At 37.6% G+C, this 22777-nt stretch overlaps 3 protein-coding genes across 5 annotated transcripts; 2 read left to right on the plus strand and 1 right to left on the minus strand.

Moving 5' to 3' along the window:
• Nucleotides 1-992: 992 nt before the first annotated feature.
• Pgant2 (Polypeptide N-Acetylgalactosaminyltransferase 2) lies at nucleotides 993-22719 on the minus strand. Of its 2 annotated transcripts, none has more exons than XM_964528.5 (9): nucleotides 22476-22719; nucleotides 12548-12816; nucleotides 5056-5154; nucleotides 4631-4698; nucleotides 4391-4578; nucleotides 2699-2866; nucleotides 2481-2651; nucleotides 2264-2424; nucleotides 993-2215 (listed from the first exon to the last, which is right to left on the minus strand). In XM_964528.5, exons 1-9 carry the CDS (start codon nucleotides 22563-22565, stop codon nucleotides 1735-1737), a joined length of 1695 nt encoding a protein of 564 aa, XP_969621.2. In that variant the 5' UTR covers nucleotides 22566-22719; the 3' UTR covers nucleotides 993-1734. The 2 variants fall into 2 exon arrangements, with proteins under 2 accessions (XP_969621.2, XP_015834778.1); XM_015979292.2 differs by lacking the exon at nucleotides 22476-22719 and adding an exon at nucleotides 12889-13156.
• On the plus strand, nucleotides 6667-8637 carry LOC135267173 (glucose dehydrogenase [FAD, quinone]-like). 2 transcript variants are annotated; one of them, XM_064359094.1, is made up of 3 exons: nucleotides 6667-7125; nucleotides 7175-7555; nucleotides 7619-8637. In XM_064359094.1, exons 1-3 carry the CDS (start codon nucleotides 7059-7061, stop codon nucleotides 8626-8628), a joined length of 1458 nt encoding a protein of 485 aa, XP_064215164.1. In that variant the 5' UTR covers nucleotides 6667-7058; the 3' UTR covers nucleotides 8629-8637. The 2 variants fall into 2 exon arrangements, with proteins under 2 accessions (XP_064215164.1, XP_064215163.1); XM_064359093.1 differs by having other exon boundaries at nucleotides 6668-7125; nucleotides 7175-8637.
• LOC103312774 (glucose dehydrogenase [FAD, quinone]) lies at nucleotides 8883-10942 on the plus strand. The gene is made up of 2 exons (XM_015979291.2): nucleotides 8883-9275; nucleotides 9325-10942. Exons 1-2 carry the CDS (start codon nucleotides 8885-8887, stop codon nucleotides 10761-10763), a joined length of 1830 nt encoding a protein of 609 aa, XP_015834777.2. The 5' UTR covers nucleotides 8883-8884; the 3' UTR covers nucleotides 10764-10942.
• Nucleotides 22720-22777: the final 58 nt, after the last annotated feature.

Consider the following 22777-nt stretch of genomic DNA (forward strand, 5'->3'; position numbering starts at 1 on the left):
ATGATTTTTTTTTTGATAAATAAAATTTTTCACTATAAATATTGCCTACCTTAATTTTTAGCAAAAAACTTTAAAAGTTTACATCTTGTTGGTTTTATACGCAAAATGAGCCGCAGAATTCAATGGAACAAATGAGAAATGAAATAAGTGAATTGGTCTTTCCAAACTTAAAATTTTACAGAACAAGCAAAAACAGTTTTCTAGTCTAATTGGCAAATACAGAATGCAGTTGAATTTAAGAACTCCATTTACTTTTGTAAAGCTTAACAAACCTCAAAATTACAAATTAGTCCTCAAATCTATTGTCCTGTAGATCATTTCTCATTTAGTTTCCCCGATTTTTTCTAATAGTAGTAGAGTTTTTCTGGTTATTTACCCTTAAACGCCAATTCGAAAAACTGGATGTCCACAATGTAACATTTATGCCTTTTGGAACAGCGCCCATAGTAATTTTACAGTAAAAACACTTTTTTTTTGACCGCTTTATCACATTATTTGTTTTATACAGATGTTAGTAAGTATCAGAATCTGGTTAAACAATTTCCGTAAAAATTATTAACCTTCCGATGACAGCTTTGATCTTTTATTTTGACCGTTTGACAAAACCCTTTTGGTCTTTTTTGTTCGTAAAAAGATAATTTTTTTTGATAAATCATAGTCTCATACAACTAAACAACCGTTTTTAACTTCCGAAAGCGAATTGTTTCAGCTCAGTTTTAAAGAAATTGTTGAAATTTAAAAAAAATGACTTTATAAAACCAGTTATTTTCTGAAGATTTAAAGAAAAACTAAGTTTGTAAGGATCTACAAGTGATCTAACGCATTATTTGCCCAAGAAAGTTATCTTGATAATGTAATTTTATACCTTGTGTACTCTCATATTTTTTTATTTTAAATCCACAATCGCTGAAAAGGTGCTATTGTAATAAAGTAACAAAGAGTTCGGAAAAGTGCTTTTATTAAGAAATTTGAAATAAATAATTCAAAAAAAGTACAATTAATGATTTATTTTCCCTTAAATTAGAGTAATACAAAATTTTTACATAAATTCGCTATAAATATTTACAATAACTTCTGGTAAGTACAATTGGAAAATAACATATTTACATAAAAATAAGTACAAAAAACAAATAAGGTAACACAAACGATATCATTAGGAGTCTTTTACAGGATGCTGTAATTATTGTCTACGTAACCTTGCATGAAATCAAACCGTAACTAAAAAATACTGCTGTCGGATTTGAACTAAACAGAAATAAGGAGAAAATACACTGAAAAAGTGCAGGGTTGAAGATATACCCGTTTTGGAACTTAAATTTGAAGGTATTTAGTTAAATGACTAATTAATTTCCTAAAGTATCACAACCACTCATCAAACACTGCTCAATTAATACAAAAAATGGGAGCACTTTTCGTATTAAGTCTGCACCAACGTGATAAATAAAATGATTAAGTTGATAATAATCTATGTAATGATCAACACTGGCCCTAAAGATAATGAGTATTTGAAAATAATTTGATTTACACTAACAACCGGAACCAAAAAAGCTGTACCCACTTTATCAACAATTCCGTTATAAATATGAATTTTGTATAAAATATCTACAACATTTACGGTTAAATCACGATGACCTATATATGTCTTTTATCTTTTGATTGCAGTCAATTACACTTTCCGGTCTTGCGTCTTTCTCAAATTGACTAGAAATCGGGCAAATCAAAAAAACAATTAAATTACGAAGTACTGGTAAGCTTCCACCTTTGCGTCTCTAAATTACTATTGCATCGCTCGGCCGTAATACCCTTAACGTCCGTAAACCTAGAATCTAAGCATAGAGGAAACCTGGAATGCCGCAGCAAACCACCCGGTTCGATCAAATGCCATTTCTGGCTATCCGACCCATCACAAATCCTCATAACGACCTGCACTCCCTTCATGTAATCATCCAGCGTTAAGCACAAATCGTGGTGCTTAATCAAACCACCACTCGTCAGACCCCATTCCTGGTTACCGCCAGTGTGGTGGCACTGATACAACGCCACGGTACCATCGATCAAATGCCCCATCGTGTCCAGACAGTACATTCCTTGCCGCAGCTCGCCCACGTGGGCAGAAGTCGCCTGCGGAATTGCCAGTTCCGGGTAAACGTGCTGCAAGTACCACTTGAACGGCTTGCACTGGAGATTACGTCTCAATTCCAGACGTTCCGAAATACTGGAACAATTTTATCATCATGATTACATAACTTACAAAATTACTCACTCTCCAAATGGAATATTTTTGGCTAAAGGGACGGCAGCATAATAGAAGTGTTTGTAGTCATCCATCCAGACCTCAGCAGCTCGGCGAGTATTGCGGGCGAAGACGTTACCGCTGCCCCCTGGAAAGGTGTAAGGGTGTCTTTTCCTGAACACGTGCCCCACCTATAATTATGCGTGCTTATTGATTGGATATTGAAGCAAGTTGCGGTGCTATTTACCCGACTGCACGGAATTATTTCCAAACTTCCGCCACATTGCCACACCCGGAACGAAATTTCAAGATTCTCCCCTCCCCACACGTCCATCTTCATGTCGTATTTGCCCAGTTTTTCGAAGTACGCCTTGTTTATAACGAAAAGGCCGCCGGCGATCATCGGGGTCCGAATCGCCTGGAATTTTCCGATTAGGATATTTTTTATTTAGATTGGCGGTTTACTTGAGTTGGGTCCCTCTGGCGACTTTCCCTCTCAGCATAGCCCAGATATTCCCATTTGAAAACCAAATTCCAATCAAAGCCCCCTCGCAGATCGGCCGAAGCGCCGATATATTGGAACGTGTCCATGCTGATTACGTCTATAACCGGACAAACGACGCGAGTGGGGTCCTGGAATAAATCGGGACGCGTTAATTAAAAACTTCTTTTGTATGAATCGGAAATTAATTAAACGCTTTCGTTTTGTGGCCCCCGAGGACTGGATGAATTATTTATCAGACCCTTTCATTGGCCCAAAGTTATTGAATTAGAACGAGATCTAAACCAAAGGACATGCATCAGGGCAAGATAAACACATTTTGGATGCTAACAAGCGAGACAAACTATTAACGGCGAAAAACCGCCAAGGGATCGATGTTTGCAATATTTACAGCGCACAAACATCGGGAAAATGTACACTTTTGAAATTTATTCAGACTGCAGTGCGATATGGTGCTCCCGCTTCGATTTTCCCAGCTTAATAGACTCCTCAGTGAGTAAGACTTCGTGACAAAGCAATAACAAGTCTTCGTGACTTGGGAAGATTATCAACTCTTCGTAATTTGTCCAATTGTGCCGCGAAATCTATTATTCCCGATCAAATCTCGACGCAAAGCCAACAAACCATAACAGAAACGATAAGTCAAACTGAAAACGAAGGAAAAAGTGTAGCAAACTTGCCGAAATTATTCAATTAGCAATTTACGGCACTTTCACCACAAGTAAAAAATTCTCATATCTTCGCGTTACGCCACCTAAGCGTGAAAAGTTTGAGCAACTTTTGGCCGTTTAAACGGCGTTCCTAGCTCTTTGCCTCTTTTTAAAACAGGTTAAAAATTAAAACGGTTCGTTACAAATGCATTTGCAGGCTGTGCCAGATGTCTGGTAAATGTAACTGTCCAGATATCGACCACAAATCAGCTAAACAACCAAACAATGAAACAATTTGCGTAAAAAATGGACCAGGCCAGATAAACAAATAGAATCAGACAAAAATTCGCTGAATGATAGCAACCACAATCTGGTTTCGAAATAAATTCGGTTCTTTTTTGGATTTACACTTGTATTTATTGTCAAAAATTATAAATCGTTTTGAAAACACAATATCACAAAACAAGCGAATTAAAATAGTATATTATTATACAAGTTTTATAAGATGGCACGAATAATTTTAGAGCACGACGAAGGAGTGCCACAATTAACTCTTATAAAAAGAGTGTAATATACTATTTTTTTACTATTTATTTTTGTTGTGTTTTAGTTTAGTTTAACTTATTATCAAAATCTGTTCAAGCTATTTCCTCTTAATTATTCGGGCTTTATCAATAAAGGACTTGACGCTGCTGACAGATCACACAGTGATGACTGATGACACCTAGCCCAGCACTGCCCATACAACTCCTAAAAATTTCCTAAAAGAAGTTGCACAAAAGCGCCAAAGAAAAACAAACTTATTCAAATTTTCAAATTTTCGTTTTACGGTGGTTGAAATTAACTGCGCTAAAAACTACCTTCTTGCAGTTCGAAGCCCTCAATTAATTAATTCGCAAACCGTGTGCAGTTCCACCATCCTCTTTGAAACACTCCTGCTTTAATTACCCTCGCCTCGTGGTTTTATTTTAAGCAGAGCAACTTTGAATAAGCCCTCATACTGACCTCGGCGACCCTTTCCAGCAGGGGTTCGAGCCAATTGACATTGCACTCGCAGTGGCTGTCCAGAAACGTGAGTACAGAAGCTGTGGCCGCGTCCGCCCCTCGCACCCTCGATCTCATCAATCCTTCACGTTTATCATTGCGGAGCACCCGGACTTTTTGGATCTTGGCCAACTCCTCTCCGTCCTCAGCTGCGAAATTAAAAATATTATTCCGGGCGCGGCCCTTGGCCCGCATACGTACGATTATCGCTGAAGTCGTCCACCAAAATGATCTCTTTGATCAGATGTTCCGGACTCCGGTTGAGAACGCTGAAAAATTAGGAGAACATCAACCGGAAATTCTTGCCTAAGTGAGTTAATTAAGGCGAAACAATGCTACTTCTGGGTAGTTTCACTTAGATCGCAAACAATGAGATTCGTATCGTACGCGATTGTGGAATTAATATGAGATTTTTTCGTGTTTTGTTCGTCGTGACTTGAAATATGACGCGAAAACGGGCCCGAATTTACTTCCTGCATTTAAAAAGGGAACATTAATCAACGAACGAGAAATTTTTGTTTCACTTAATCCCCCCAGAAAAGCTTTCTTCATTTGCCTAATTCATAGGGAATTTTGCAAACAAAGGGGCCGCCCTGCGAATTTAATTGCAGGGTTAATCTACTCACCTAACAACGGTCCTGAGGAGAGTGGAACGAGCCTCGTTGTGGAAAGTTATTATCACGCTGGTTGGAGGCAGATCGGTCCTCCAGAGCTTTCGTCGACACCTTAAATGGAATTTATCGGTAACTCGCAAAAATCAATTAAAAACTTTCGCGTTTTAAAACGGTGAACACAAGTTCGGCGTCCCCAAGTTACAATTTTCCACTTTACGTTACGTTGAAGCAAAATAATATTAGCTTCAAGAAGTTTAATGTTTTACCGTTTGATTGAACTTAAAATTTGCATCAAACTTTGTACCAGAAAATTGTATTGTAGACTCATACACAATACAGAAGCAAAATATAATTTGGTGTTTTAGCTCTTCTTCAGTTTCTTTACTAAAATTTCAAACTTCTATCAACGAGAGTAGAAAACGCAACATTTGAATCCGATTGGTAAAACTTACTCAATATTACAAAGCTAGAGCGAAATGTTGTGATAAAAAATTCAAAAAGCTCTCATTTTGCGGCTGGAATATTTGTTTTGTCCAAACCATCTACGAATTAAATTTCTTTAGTGCAGCCTTGTGAAAACACAAAACGGAGGGTTTAGTGCGTCCTTTATGTCTCCTCTAAGGTCCAAACAAATTCGCAAAATTGGTATATCATATATTCAAAATAATTCCATCAAGTTTATTCAGTAGTTCTGTCGGTAAAATACAACGTTTTCCTCGTTGTTATTCCGTCCATTCTTTTAAATACTCATTGTTCATTCACCGTTGAATATTACAAAAACCCAATTCACCAAATGCACGACAGACGCTACCGTTTACGACTTAGCACTTGCCAACTCGGCATTCAAAAGCGGAGCTTCATCAAATGAAACAAACTCCGAGTATTCAAGCAATTCTAACCGCCACAATTTAACATTCATCATTTTAAATTCGGGAAGTTTCGCGATTCCGCCACTAGCTCCCGAAATCGATGATCTAGGAGATGGAGAAGCTGAGTTTAATATAAACCTTGCTGCTGTATTTACCAAAATAAATTGAGGGAATATACAATCCCGCAAACATAATATTGTTGTTTAAGTGAGCAACAAAACACTTCAAGATAATATAGTAGCTGAGATTTTGAGATAATAAATGTGGGGCGTCTAGAGAAAAATTACACGGCGGTAATGGTGCCGTAATGCAGTTTTATGTGTCAACAGAATTCAGGAGATTGTAACAAATGCCCAAAAAATTAACACAACTGGACATAAATAATTTAGAAGCTCTTAGCCACCATCTTAAATTTATTTTTAGTCTCTATTGTAAAACATATCGTATGAGTATTCAAGAATCGAAAGATGCGACAATATTCCGACTTGAAAATTTGTTCCCGGAAGAAGATGTTGACACACATGTTGGCAGTTTTATTGAAGGAAGTGAATTTATTCTAAAACTAGTACAAAGCTGGCGCTTTCTAGGAAATCAATGCAACTTTTATTGATATTACTATTTGGGAGTAAATAAAAACGCATTCAAAATTCTTTCACGAATGAGGTATGTTGTACAACTGTTATACCGCTGGCAATCGAATTTTCAAATCATTTAATGCAAGTATTTACTTTATTTTTGAGCTATTTTTAAGTAGTTCTTATCAAGATATCGACTTTTACGTACATATCGCTCATGATAATCATCCCTCTATAAATAGCATAACAGAACACCTTGAGCGCACTCAAAATTCGTCATGTACTTAAAGAGAATAGTAATTTTTTGTGTCCTTTTCATAGACGTTAACTCTTCTTTAACTACAGACTACTACTCAAACCTAATTACCGAACGAAATGCTGAAGCATTTGTTTACCAGCTTCAAATTCAAATAAAACAACGGATTTGGGAAATTATGACTTTATTATAGTGGGAGCTGGGTCTTCGGGGAGTGTTTTAGCAACAAGACTCACAGAGATAAGTGACTGGAAAATTCTCTTGTTGGAAGCAGGAGGTGAAGAAGATGATTTTAGTAATATTCCTGCAGAGCTCATGTTTCTTCAGCTCAGTGATATGAACTGGGGATACTACAGCACGTCTCAAAAAAATTGTTGTTTGGGTAAGTTCCACTATTACTACATGTTACGTCTAAGTGAAAATAATTAAAGGAATGAAAGATCAGAAATGTATGGTCCCTCGGGGAAAATCAATAGGGGGTAGCAGTGCCCTAAATGCTGTGCTCTACGTTAGGGGGAATCCGCAAGATTATGACCGTTGGGAAGCTTTAGGAAACCCTGGATGGTCGTACAAAGACGTGCTTCCATACTTCATCAAATCGGAAAATTCGCAAATTGACGGCGATCCGGATTATCACGGAATCGGAGGATTTTGGAACGTTGAATATTCATTTCCAGCCTCAGATCTTTATGAAAATTTTATCGCTGCGTGTGATGAGTTAAATATGACACGTCTTGATTACAATGGGAAAGGACAAATCGGTACTGATAGGTCCCAAATCAATATTAAACACGGGAAAAGGCAAAGTTTGGGTACAGCTTTCTTGGACAATGCCCGAAAACGGGCAAACATTGATATCATAACTAATGCCCTAGTGACCAAAGTTATAATAAACCCAGAAAGCAAAGAAGCACAAGGGGTTGAATTTGTCACCAAAGAAGAAAAATTCGCAGCAACGGCTGTCAGAGAAGTCATACTTTCAGCAGGTGCCATAAATTCGCCCCAAATTTTAATGCTCTCAGGGGTAGGTCCGAAAAAACATTTAGAAGAGTTGGGTATTGAAGTAATTGAAGATTTGCCAGTTGGTGAGAATTTACTCGAGCACCCCCTTTTTCCCGGTCTGGTAATACAAACCAATTACACGCTCCCTGGTACAACAATGGAAATATTACTTGACCAGTATTTGCAAGGGCTAGGACCGTTGACAAGTCCGGCCCATGTGGACAGCATCGGCTTCCTCCACACTGGAGACGGCCCTGCCGACCTGCCCACTGTCGAATATTTATTTATTCCTCCCGGTGGCTCAACCCTCCCAATTTTAAACCGAGTTTACAATTACGACGACAACCTCGTCTACAACTTCTTGAGCCGAATCAACTCACGCAGCGACATTACGGTATATTTGGCCCTCTTGCACCAAAAATCCAAAGGAAGAATCACTTTACAATCAACGAGTCCCATCGATTTCCCTCTCATCGACTTGAACATGTTTGCAGAGCCCGAAGACGTTGATAATTTAATTGAAGGAATCGAGTTCGTTATGAACTTAACAAAAACCGAAGCTTTCAAAAAAATCAATGCCAATCTCCTTAATGTACCGATTTGTACGGAGTTTACCAAGTATTCGAAACAATACTGGGAGTGTATGATTCGTCAAATGGCACAAACCATCTATCATGCATGTGGCACAACAGCGATGGGACCGAATAAAACATCTTCCGTTGTCGATAGTAATCTAAAAGTTCATGGAATTGGGAAGTTGAGGGTGGTGGATGCTGGCGTGTTCCCAACAACAATCTCGGGGCACACCAATGCGCCCGCTGTTATGGTTGCAGAGAAAATTGCAGATGTTATTAAAAACGAATACGGTTTTAGAAATAAATAATAACTTTAATTCTTGTCTTTTATTCAGCTTTGACCGTTAAAAATTTTGCAAATCTACAGTTGTGTGTCCACAACTGGCACAGTATATTCCATCATTAAATGAATATTCTGTTTGCTTTAATTTTTTTCAACACTTATTAAAAGAGTATTTATCAACATATTAACCGTCCATGCACTACGCTTATCGCTCATAATAATTATCATTTATCGCTTATAAATACAACGTCAGAATACGTCAGGCACAGTCAAAGTTCGTCATGTTCTTCAAGAAATTAGTAATTTTTTGTGTCCTCATTGTAGGTGTTAACTCTTCTTTAACTACTGCCTACTACTCAGTTCTACTTACTAAAAAAATTGCTGAAAGTCTTATTTATCAACTTCCTGAACGCAATTCAGAATTTCAACGAGGACTCGATTCAAATAAAACAACTGATTTGGGAAATTATGACTTTATTATAGTAGGAGCTGGGTCTTGTGGAAGTGTTTTAGCAACAAGATTGACAGAAATAAGCAACTGGAAAATTCTCGTGCTAGAAGCAGGAGGTGAAGAAAATGATTTTAGTAACATTCCTGCAAATTTCCTGTTTCTGCAATTCAGTGATATGAACTGGGGGTACTACAGTACGCCTCAAAAAAATTGTTGTTTAGGTAAGTACCACTATCACTACTTTACAAACTTAATCGAAAATAATCCAAGGAATGAAATATCAGAAATGTATGATCTCTCAAGGTAAATCTATAGGAGGTAGCAGTGCCACAAATGCTGTGATTTACGCGAGAGGTAATCCTCTAGATTATGACCGTTGGGAAGCTTTAGGTAACCCAGGTTGGTCGTACAAAGACGTGCTTCCATACTTCACCAAATCGGAAAATTCGCAAATTGACGGCGATCCAGATTATCACGGAATTGGGGGTTTCTGGAACGTTGAATATTCATTTCCAGCTTCAGATCTTTATGAAAATTTTATCACTGCGTGTGATGAGTTAAATATGACACGTCTTGATTATAACGGTAAAAAACAAATCGGTTTTGATAAATCACAAATCAATACAAAACATGGGAAAAGACAAAGTTTGGGTACCGCTTTCCTAGATAATGCCCGAAAACGGAAAAACATCGATGTCGTAACTAACGCTCTAGTGACCAAAATTATAATAAACCCACAAAGTAAAGAAGCAAAAGGGGTTGAATTTGTCACCAAAAACAAAAAATACTCGGCAACGGCTGACAAAGAAGTCATACTTTCGGCAGGGGCGGTAAATTCGCCCCAAATCTTAATGTTGTCAGGGGTAGGTCCCAAAAAACATTTAGAAGAGTTGGGTATTGAAGTAATTGAGGACTTGCCAGTTGGTGAGAACTTACTCGACCATCCCCTTTTTCCCGGTCTGGTAATACAAACCAATTACACACTTTCCGATACAACAATCAAAATGTTGCTAGAACAATATTTAAAAGGGCAAGGGCCGTTAACAAGTTCAATGCTGGAAACCATCGGCTTCATTCACACTGGGGACGGTCCTGAGGACCTCCCCACCGTTGAATACTTGTTTATTCCTCCGAGCGGCCCCACTCAGCCAATTTTAAAACGAATTTACAATTACGACGTCAACCTCGCCCTCAACTTCTTGAGCAGAATCAACTCACGGAGCGACATTACGGTATACTTGACCCTCTTGCATCAAAAATCCAAAGGGAGAATCACTTTACAATCAAAGAATCCAATCGACTTTCCTCTCGTCGACTTGAACATGTTTGCAGAAGCAGAAGACATTGATAATTTAATTGAAGGAATCGAGTTCGTTATGAACTTAACAAAAACCGAAGCTTTCAAAAAAATCAATGCCAAGCTCCTCGATGTACCCATTTGTAGCGACTTTACCAAGCATTCGAGACAATACTGGGAGTGCATGATTCGTCAAATGGCACAAACTATTTATCATACGTGTGGCACCACCGCAATGGGGCCAAATAAGACAACTTCCGTTGTCGATAGAGATCTTAAAGTCCACGGAATTGAGAAGTTGAGGGTTGTTAGTGCCGCAGTTTTTCCAACGACCATTTCGGGACACGCAAATGCACCCGCTGTTATGGTCGCAGAGAAAATTGCCGATGCAATTAAAAAAGAATACGCTTAATAGTGTTATTTATTTTAATAAAGTATTAATCTTCAACTGATGAAAAATTTATAAGTCAACGGTCTGATAAATACTTAGCCAATCGCAGCTGCAAAACGTGTATAACATATTTAAATGTCTTGTACTCGAATTACATACACAAATATTTCATTCATAATAAATTAAAAGTCGACCATCAAGTATTTATATTTAATAAAGTAGTTGTCTAGGTATTTTATAATTATAATACTAGAAAATTAGAACACTTCCTGTCATTTGAGACTATAATGCTCTTGTTCCACGCTGGAACAAATTATGGCACGTATTCTTACATAATAAATGTTATAAAAGACTCATTAGGTCATTAGAGAATATCTAAATTATTGCTCATACGTACTTCTGTATAACGAGTGAAATTATTTATTTTTTGGCTTTTTTAGTCTGGCTGACATGTTAAATCAAAAACTGTTTCAATTCGGGTTTGCTGAATGTGCAGTTATTCCACTAATTGACTATTCTAAAAACAGAAACGATCTCGATATTGCGAACAGTAAAACTTTTTAAAATTCAGCCAACGTCAAGTACCTATCGACTGTTTGCAGTCGCCAACAATCTGAAAGTGCATGGAATTGCAGAGTAAAAGTTATTGGCCGATTGTTGAAATTTTCCCAACAACTATATCAGGACATTGCTACTGTTATTATTGCAGAGAAAATTCCTGACGTCATAAAACGTAATAGGTAAAACAAGCAACTCTGATAATTTCACTGAAAATCTTGTAAAATAACCCAAGCTTTGCAAATGGTAAAATGAAATTTCTTTGAGCACAAAGCACTTGTCAGTGTTTTACCGACTATAATACAACTCCCAAACGTTTCAACCGCGATAATTACACAAGTTGCACCGAGTTGTGGAAACTCACGGGCAATGTTTGAACTTTTGATTACTATTCGATATGCGTTATTGACCTAACGACCAAAATCAATCATCGGGAAAGTGAAATAATAAATTATTAGTGCAGAGCGGGAAATAGATTTCTCCCCATGGAAATGCGTATTAATGATGTAACCGATGTTACAAAACTTGATTCAATTCCCCAAACCGATCATAATCGGCCGCATATGACGCTCGTAATAATTTTCACCGGAAGAACAAACTGGACACTGAATGGAGCGCAATTAATGTCCGAGTAGAAAACACGAAGATAAACATAAAATAACGTTAAAACCCCAAGATGTGATTGATTGAAGATTTAAAAATCATAATTACGTTTCAGCCGTTCTAATAATTTCCTTGTTTGCGAAGCATTAAGCAGATGATTGAGCTAAAGTACCTACAATTTGGCGAAGCCCACACAAGGCAAATTACATGGTGCCGATCAATCGCAGAGACATTCTTTTAGAAATTTTTCCGTGGTAGCTTCCGGTAAATTCGAAAGTGAATTAGATCAGGTTCAGGGTCACGTGTGCCAACTTTTACTTACAGCCGAGGGTTCGATTAATCAACTAGTTTGAATAGAGAAAGGTAGCCTAAATACCGACGGCCGGTACTGGTCATCTGCCGTAATCTCTAAATCATTTTTAAGTGGGAAAATTCGTTGCGCAACCGAATTTTTCCCAGTTTTCGCGTGACTCCCAAACACCGTTTCAAAGGCGAGAAAGTAAACAAAAACATGGTCAGTTCTCTCCAATCTCCGTTGATTTTTTAATCTCCAAGTACAATGAAGAGTAGAAATTTATTGAAGTTTCACATGCGACACGAATCCGTTATCAGTGGATTTATAATGGTCGCTTTTATGGGCTTACATCGCATTCCTGGTATCCGGTATTTCCCTATTACTTGGAAGATTATCGCTGGCTTCTTGGTTGAACCGATTGCGGATGTAGGGGTCCTCCCCCTGCCGGAGTCCGCCCCTGGACACGTAGCCCGTTTCGTCGAAGTAGTTCCAGGTGAGGCGGCTGTCCGTCGTCTCCAGACTCTGTAGGGCCATGGGAACGGCCGGGCCTGGAGCCGAGTCGTCGCTGTATTGCGCCATCGTCACCCCTTCTTTCAGTCTTAGAGCTCGGTTTTCAGTCTGGAAAAACAATTACTCTTGAGTAACAACGATAGTGAAAGGATCGGGATGCTGCAATTGTATTTTTCTCACAATAAAAGTGATCTGACTTAGATTATCCGGACTTTCTCTTCCGCGATTACACTGTGGGAGAATTAGGGATTTTTTCGGAAAAGTGGATCGAAGCGCGATTTCTTATGCCAGCGTCGTATTGTTTTCCATGCTTGTCACAAGAGCTTTGACGGTGTATACAGAGTGAAGTACAATAGAATTTCAATTTTGTACACAACTGTTCCTACGTGGTACACACACTCCTTAAATTATAATTGCTGCACGGAAACTCAATCAAGGCTTGGTGTTGGCAGGTGTTTGTAAAGTGGAACTACGTAAACTCCAATAAACCGAACGTATTTAGCTTATTACTATTAACAGTAATAGCAAATGTAAACAACACTTGCTTGTTTTTAATTCCCGGCGCAGCTTGTTTTTCGGAGTTGCCACACCTTCCTGAATAAATTACTAATAAAATGGCAAACATGCAGTTCAAAATAAACACCCTGTGTAACGGTCTTATGCAACAATTACACACTCTGTACTTTACATGTGATAAGTGTGCTCGCAATCAGCAATCATTTCACTTCGACGGAACTTCCTGCAATTGTAAAAGCACCTCAAAGTGGAGCAACAGAAAAGAAACTGTTGAAAATCCACTTAAAATTTTTTCAAAAAACTGAAAGCCGACTCTTGCAATCCATAATTGAAAGGCGAGCGCTTAACGATCGACCTTCCAATTATTCCATTATTAATATCACTCGGAGAAACACATCTAATTCCGGTCGCATCATAAATAAAATTCAGCTTTTTTGCTTGAGTGATTTTTATTTAAATGAAGCTAGCTTTACATCCACTGAATCAATTCCTGGTCCATTAAGCCCAGGTCTGCAGAGGCGCATCTAATGTAGGTCTTCATCGGATGAGTCAGCAACAGCGATAAATTTGTATCACAATCGAAAAATCGATCTGGGAGTAGTCTAAGTTCTAAAATGCCTTGGCAATAATTTTCAAGAACGTGTTTTAATGTCACGAACACGTTTCCCGTTTGCCCGGATATTATATCTTAATGACAATTAAACGCGAGTTTTCCTACGAGAATTATTTTGCTATTAAAGTAATTAGATGCTAAAAACGTCAGCGCCAATGTAGGTAAACTCAAGAATGTGCTAATTTGACCTAAATAAAGTAGGAAAAAACTGTATTATGTTACACGGCCGAAAACGGCGCCTAAACCTTTCACAATCGCGATGTTAATTCCAGGCCTTATAAAGATTATTATCTGTCGCATAAACAGATAATTTCAACTTTATGAAAGTAAAGGTTTCAGCAACTGTTTTGAGGATTATTTTCTCTTGTTGTTCTTTCAATTTTAGTCTGCTTTATGCTTGCATTAATTAACCTTGTTGTTCCGTCACCTTTAGCTTGCAGTTATGTAAATTGTCTGCATTCTGTGTAAATTCCAATCGATTTAACGCAAAAAAGGTCGGATTGACCGACCCATCCATAAAAATTTCATTTGGAAATGGAACATTCACGTCCACATTCATGATTTACACTCCCAAAAAACGTTTTATGTTTTAATTTGGGGAAGGAAAAAACAGTAATTGAAACGTAAAGGTTCGTATCCTCCTAAATTTAAATCGAAGGGTTTATCCGGCCCAGAATTTGCATGGTAAACACAGATCGGATATTACAAAATAACAATAACGCTTTACTAATTAAAACTTCCATTAAGATACATTAGTAGATTTGCATTCGCACTCTCATTAAATTTTATTGAGTTTGGAACAATCGGAGGCAATCGCAAATTGTTGAAAGTCGCAATAAAAGCCACAGAGATCGCTTCTGTACTCGCTTATTTGTTACACATGGCCTGCAATGGTTATTGCATCTTCAGCCAAAATCCTTTCACTCCTCAAATGTCAGATTAAATTTCGTCACTGGGTGTTTACCACGCCTTTTGGATTTTTTCTAATCAAAATTTCGAGGGTAACATCTTCGTGGGTGGAGCTTGTTTACGCTTTCGTTTCCGGCAGTTGCAAGCACCGTACTAAGAAATTTATACATGGGCTTAATTCCCCGGTTTGTCTTCTGTAATATCGATCGGGTGAGTTAGCACGTCGTAAACTTTTCCAGAAAGATAAATCACTCCGAATGCGCTATTTTTAACCGGCAAAATTGTTTTTTATTTACGGCCATTCTTGCTGCGGGTTTATTATGAAACGAATAAATCACGAAGACGTTAGAAAGGCAAATGGTCATCATTTCTCTGAAACTATGTGGAATAATGGCTTCGAACGGATATGTTATCAAGTGATGAAAGTAGACATTCTACTGCCGTATTTACCGATTTGCGAACGGAAGACTTAATTGCCGGTTATCACAAACTGGGAGCAAAGCTTTAACTCTAATCATAAAAGCAGAATATCTTCTCGTAGTCGCAACTTTTTGAATTTTACCTTTTAATATGTAGTTTATATCGGCATAGAGAGCTACTCACAAATAACAAGATCCTGCAAAGTACAAATAGGCCGTCTTTCATCCATAAATGTGATTTTAAAAAGATAAGCTTCTCCAGTTTCCTCTTCCATAGCAAAATCCAAATTGGATATTCCTTGTAGACAGCTTTATTTGTTGAATCAAACATAATTTGACCCACTTGCACTCACGATTATATGATTCTGTATTTGTAATAACAAGATTTCGAAGTCAGATTTTATATTTTTAATTACATGATTCTTCAAGCATGAGTGAAAGTATCCAATATTTGCAAATAATATCATCAAATACCGTTTTTAGTAACCTAGATGATCCAGGAAAGTCGAATAAATGTGAAATATGAATTAAAAAAATAGTCGAAAACCTTTCACTTATCCTCTACTTACGGAATAACAAACTTGACAACAAAAAATAAACATCCTTTAATCTTAAATTAATCGCTACATAATCTACTTTCTGAAACTGTGATTACGAAAGCTGCATTTATGGACACTAAATAATTTATGACTTAAAAACAATTAGTAGTCTATCGAGATGCTTCAAATTTGCATATTATTAAGGTACGAAATGTCTTTCACTATGTCGGTAAATAACTTGAATATCATCGCTACAAGTTAATTTCGATGAAAAAATCTTGTTGGAAGCAATCGTCTAATTAAGTGTAAAAGATACAACTATATTCTTATGAGAAAGTTGTTTAATTATCTTAATTGATCGAAAAGTCCCGGCTAAAATTTTTATTATTTTTTTTGGAAGTAATATAATGAACAGAGCAACGCGAAATGTTGGCGTGTTTTATTGCCTAATGTTTGATTTGACAATTTGATTAAAATAAACATCACTTGAGGCCCCCAGTGAATTAAAGCATTATAATCAAAACTCCCACATAAAAATAACCCAAAGCAAAGTTTCCCAATGGTGCCAAAACAAAAACGTGGGATATTACGGTACGCTTCATTTACAATAAAGCCACAAGACTGAAATTTCCTTTAATGGAAGTATTTAATTAAAATTTACAGCAAAGCGGACCTTCTTCTTTTGCGATCACTTGGAAGCGTCTCATTTGCCTTGACCTATAGATGCGATCTATTATTATCCATAAAAGCAGATGGGTTTAAAATGAAAAGTTTTAATATCTGCCAGGTTCTTAATTAATTTCCATAGCGTGCCAGGCCAGAGATTTATCAACAAGTCCTACTGTTTTGTAAAATTACACTTTTATCGACCATCAGTTGGCACACCTTGGATATCGAAAGGAATCTTGTTATGGCAATTACAATCTAGTACATCACAAGAACCACTCGAGTCTGATTAAATGAAAGTACAATTTTGCTCAATTGAATTTATGAGTATATTAAAAATGAAGATTCGGCCAAGATGACATAATTACATACCTTGCGAAGGTCGACCATTACTTTCTAAACTACCGTTACCAAAACGATTTAGAATAATATTTTCGAAGCGATTTCATTGTTATTCACAAAGTTCAATTCATCACTTTCGAATTTATCAACTAATTGGTCGTAACTGAATTAATTCCCGACGCGCAAACCCTCGAAAAACTTCTCATATGCATATTAGTTTGTAAAGTAAGCGCTCGGGCAACTTTTCCACCAGTTGAACGTGTAATTTATTTAATTGGGCGTTATGAGTCTTCACGTTGTGTTAAAAAAATGTAATTAAACGCAACTTCTCCCTCGAGCGACTCGAAGTGCTATAGAAACCTCGCAAATATGTTTTTGCTGTTTAACACGCCAAAGTTTAGTCTGACACTTGCAAAGTGAATGTGATGGATCGAGCGAGAAGTCGCAAACTTGAAATTCCATCACAGTCCTTTGTGTCGGATAAAAATTGTGCAAATATTGACACTTCGCACTTGAAGCCTGCTACTGTTTGCAGCAGGAAATTCACACCGAAAGAATTAAATCCGACGTCGGATGGAATCGTGAAAACTAAGATTGGACAAGTGGAAAATCGAAATGGAACTCATTTCCTCGCAACTGCCAATGCCGCCGTAATTATTTCAGCGTGGTTGTGTACTTTGTAATTTAAACAGCCAGAAATCTTGTAATATTTGCTGGGGTCAAGCGAGTTCTGGAGGGAAGTTCTCGATTTCCGAACTGACCCAAGCGGTTGGACTTGGTCTAGCTCTGTTCCATTATATCAAACAGCGGCTGAATTCTAACGCACAAAAACTAACGGTTGCAATTAATTAACAGGCCTTAGGAATTATTTCGCGCTTTACTACCCGTGAGTAATACTCTACGGTACATTTTACATTTATTATCTACGCTGTGAGCAAGAAAAATGATTCTGTTAGTCGATACGGCCGGAATGTCTGAGTCTGTTCCCCACTTAATTGGTTTCCGACCGGAATCGAAAGTGACACTTCATTTAGAACTATCCGGGATTAACCCAACTGAATTTTAACGAGGGAATCATCAATTAACCACTTAGACTTGGCGAAAATTGTTAAATTATGTATTTCCCGGAGCCAAGTCAAATTTTATACTCCATATCCTTGAGAGATCTCCAGCGGAAGTCGGTAAACAAGAATGCAAATCAACGAAACAGAAATCGATAACTGGCGGAAGGGATACAGAAGATTCAGTCGACGAAAAATGAAATTTACGAGAGATAAAATTCGTGCAATTGTCGTAAAATAATCCCAAAAGATGGAAAACAATATTGTAAACTTCGCTAGATTGATTCCCTCAATCATTGAAACTTGAAAACCACCAGAAAGTTCATTTGGTATTAAAGCAAACTTTGCCGTATTGATCCGATTACTTGTTTTATTTTTTGTTTACCGAAAAACTCTTTGTCCAGAATCAATTGATGCTAAAAGTTTGGGTTTACCACAAATCAAAAGAAAAAATTCTCATTCGGAACGACTTCTTTCTTGAAAACGCTTCACAATGGTTAAAGCTCCGGCCAAAGCGTCAACAAGCTTAAACTCCTACATATTTGATATTTTTATTTCTTCATTTAATTTATCCCAAAGCGAATAAAAAACAAAAAGCCGATCATTAAGGGGCCAATTATCGAAATCACAATAAATGAAACAAGAGGTTATTAGAGCTGTACAACAATACCAGTTTTTGTTGAAAAATCAATAACTGCAAATGCAAATAAAATTCCAAATATTTAGGAATATCGGTCAGTTTGTGGAATTTAAAAATTTGAAATACGGAACTACTCTTGCAAATCAATAGAATAAAACATCGTGTAATTACTTAGCTTAATGGACCAAATAGAAAATAAATTTAATCCATAGTTTCTTTTTAGTTCAATCAGTATCAAGGTTTCAGAAATGTGTTATTTGAAATTCCCTGCATATGAGACCCTTTTTGTGATCATTTATCGAAAAGCGAGCACTAAAATGCATTATGATGTAATATAGATAAAATATAAAAGGCTTTATAGGGAATTTCCGCGTGACACGTGAAGGAAAAGAATCAAATAATGTGATGAGAGACTGACGTGCAGCAAAAGGCAAAATGTAGTGGATCGTAAAAATAAAAAAGCACAAACTAGACCTGCGAATAATGAGAGCGATGTTAAAAACCTGCGTGAAATCTTGAATCAAACAAATATAATGGACGCCGTTCCATTAAGTTTATTTGTAATTCGTGGAACGGTTAATAAAATTTTTCCCAGATTGGAATCGATTCCAGACTCGAGATTGATCCTCCTGCAATTACTTGACCGCGTTTACATTCCTCGCGAATTCCGTCGAGAAATGGACTTTGAACAATCCAAACCCACGCGAAGACAGCACTCGGGGATTAAATCTAATAAAGTTGAGGATAAGTGAAATAAATGCCTTGAAAAATCTCCACCTCCGAAGGATTAAATTAATAAACGAAATGGGTATTTTTCAAAACTACGTCCCTGCCTTAATTCCATTAATTAGCGACGCGAAACTAGAAAGAATTACTCCGGAAACTGGAATGCTTTTGTACGCTTAAATTTATTTGGCATGGCTATTAGCACCGGAGTGGTAAACGGTCTTATTCCGGATCTGCGATAGCTAGGAGCGACTCTCTATTTGTCCGTTAATTCGAAAGCTCGCAATGATTTTTCAAGATTTGATATTCCGGTCGGCGCCGCTAAAACATCCCGCCCATCATTCCTGATATCAATGCCATAAAAGTCAATTAATCACGACTCCGTTTACAATAACAGCTTATCCTTTCTTCCGGGTGATTTATTCCGGGATCAGGAAAGCGTATGTGGCGCATCACTGTCGCAAGTCGAGCTTAATTGTCTCAAACCGACAACAATGTAAAGAAGCTTATTAAATCCCGAATCCTGCAAGCACATGTTTCGCTTGACAGGATGCTACCGCGATAAATTAAGAACACGCCTGCGAATGACTCCAGAAATTAGGAAACTTCGTCACGTTTAATTAGCGCACTTGTGTACAATTAGAACATCCGAAATAAACGTACAGACTCTGACCCACTTTAGAGCGTTAGGCCCCTCGTAAGTGTTCGAGGCGTTAATGGCGAAAAAATTCGCCTTGGCACTCCACAATTGCCATAAATTAATAGAAGGCTGAGTGGATGCCAGAACAGGTCGCGATAAGAAATTTATGTCGTTCTTTAGTGCCCAACTTATCTGGCGCCCTTTCAGGACAAATGTAAGGGGAGGGCCCCTAATTACGCTAGCCCCCACTCAACACTGTCAATACTTTCCCTTTGTATCGCTGCGAATCAATAAAACGTAGCTTAAAAATTTAATTAGGTACACTGGCTCTCCAAATTTGCATTCCCGACCAAATCGAATTTTTGCCTCAAATAAAACAGAAAGTTGAAACGGAATGACTCGTCATTGTTTTGTCATCCACGAAAAAACTGGGGAGAACGACGACTAAGACTTCCTACTTGGAATCGTTAAAAACTTATTAAAGAAAATCCAATTTCCCTCATGGAGGGCTGAACATCCTATAAGAATCTGTTTATGCCAGAGTTATAAATAAAAAGACAAATATTCAAATAGCTGACGTTTTCCACCAAACGAAAAGCGATGAAAACATTCTGTCAAATAAAATATTCGTGAATTACATCAGCCGATCTTTTACACCCACAAAAATATTTTTGGAAGAGTTTTGAAAAACAAGTTCAATGTTCCAGAGGCATATTCACCTTGACAATTACACCAATTAAATAATTATTATTAATGGATCAATGAATTCTAACAATGCATTATAAATTAGTGAAATCTAACGCCACCAGTTGATAATAACTATCAAATTTATGTATCATACTTTGTCCAAAACAACTCATACATCATACACGTCAAAAAACAAGTTATAGTAAAAGTTTTGCTGTGTTCCCATTATTGTTTTTCACTCGATTGCATTTTTGGAAATTACACACGAATTTATTTCGAAGGTATCACGACATATCGTAAAATGAGATAAGCATTTATTACTTATTACCCGTTTATAACCCGCAATAATAACAAAGTTAAAGAACAAACGTTTAATACGCAACAGTTTGCAGAGTAAATAACTGTTTAAAGAAATGACAGCGCCAACATTAAACATACTCCTCCCCAGGTAACTTGGGCAATAAAATCCTCACAAATTGACGCCATCAATCTCCCAAATAGGGCTTCGCATTTGGTTGGCGAAAGATATCATCTTGGCCAAACCAGTGGCTGATCCCACTTTATCCCAATGAAATTAAAAAAGTTGCGGCAACGATAATATTTGAAGGAAATGATTATCAGTAAACAGAAACATGCATAGAAATCGGGTCGACCAAACAGATGCATCGTGGTTTTTGTGTTTGGTTTTTTCATAAGTTGCAATTAGATGCGTAATGTTAAACGAAGTTGTCGATTTTGGAGCATGGCGTCACATAATTGGCAATGTCGGTATTAGCTCTATTTTTAGAAAGTTTAATCGATGCTGGGGTTAGGTCGAAAAAAACATTGAGATTTGCCGTAAACTGGCCAATCTATTCGCCTCTCATCGATCGCTCCCAATCAAATAATAAATCCTTGTTATTAGCGCCGTTAAGTACGTCCCGACGGCGCACCACACTTGAAACAAAACAGCACCAGCTGCGAGTTATTTTAATAAATTCTCACGGTGGAAGATGAGGAAATACAAAGTTAACCGAAGCGTAACTTCCACTTTTGTATTCGCTTGAGAATAGGCTCTTAATTTTAAATAAAGTAAAGAGGTTTGCGTTGATGCAACTTTAATTAGCTACTAACTGTCCGAAATCAATTTGGAACTGCGTTTGTTCCTCGTCGTAAATGCTTTATTTCTGTAAATACTGTTAACTTGAATCTTTCGTCTCTTTGCAACTTAATTAACAAAATAAATCTAATTTTAATAGAAGTTCGGAAACCGAAAAAAGTTTCAACTGTAAGCAAAGAGAGTTCACGCTCCAAAAACTTCATTAAATTTTGCATAAAAGTATAATAAATCGTTCACACTAAACGTGGTTGAATAAGTTTCGTCTTAATTGTACGATATCTTTTTTGGCTGCATTTACTCGCTTCACTGAATCGAATTGTAAGATTCGGTCACACCATCTGCTACAACGATTCCCTTCAATCGAAATAATGGAAAGATTCTGTCTTTATTAAAACTGCGGCACTGATAACGATTCTTCATTCGCTTAATAGAGTCAATGTCGCGATGAAACCAATCCAATGCGCTAATAATAAATCTCTCACTTTCAGTTTCATCTTGTTCCAAAAAATTTAGATGGTAATGCCAAGGCTGCACATACTCGTCTCTTTTAAAGTTCACTATTATTACAATTCAACAGTTGTCGCCTCAGTTGCGTGGGCGTCTTAAAATCAATTATACCATCATTAGCAAAAAACTGAGCGTGCAATAATTTCGCAACAAAGTCGTTAGAAGATCGTGAAAGTGTCGCAACACCACTTTTTCACGGCTGAAAATTAGAACTCTCGTAATACAGTCGTCGGAGGGTTCGATAGGGCAAGTTGCGGTTTTTCTGACTCAGCAAGTCCCAAACAATGAAAAAGCGCTCCCCTCGCAGGCGGAATTCTCCCTTCGCCGCCACCAAAATTGCATCGTGCCGACGTTCAGGTTAAGTGAAAACGTGCTTTCGTAAACATATATTTGAAAAATTCACCTTCGAGTCTCCGGTGGTTTGCAAATAGTAAATAATAACAAACATCCATGCCATGGAGAAGAGCAGCAAAACCTTGACGTTCCTCCTCATGGTGTCGGCTTCTCGGTCACAGTGCACTCAGAGTGTCTTTGAGGACCATCAACACCTCCTCGCGTTACATCTACATCCGTTGCCGCCGCAATACTAAAATCGCGGCGACGTTCGACATCGTGTTTTTGCAGCTTCTCCTCGTGCTAGTGAGACTTTCAACCGCTCTCTTTTACTTTCACGCGGGACCGACAAGGACGGTCGATGCCAGCCCC

This window comes from Tribolium castaneum, chromosome 9 (genome assembly GCF_031307605.1).
Source record: "Tribolium castaneum strain GA2 chromosome 9, icTriCast1.1, whole genome shotgun sequence".
Taxonomy (NCBI): domain Eukaryota; kingdom Metazoa; phylum Arthropoda; class Insecta; order Coleoptera; family Tenebrionidae; genus Tribolium; species Tribolium castaneum.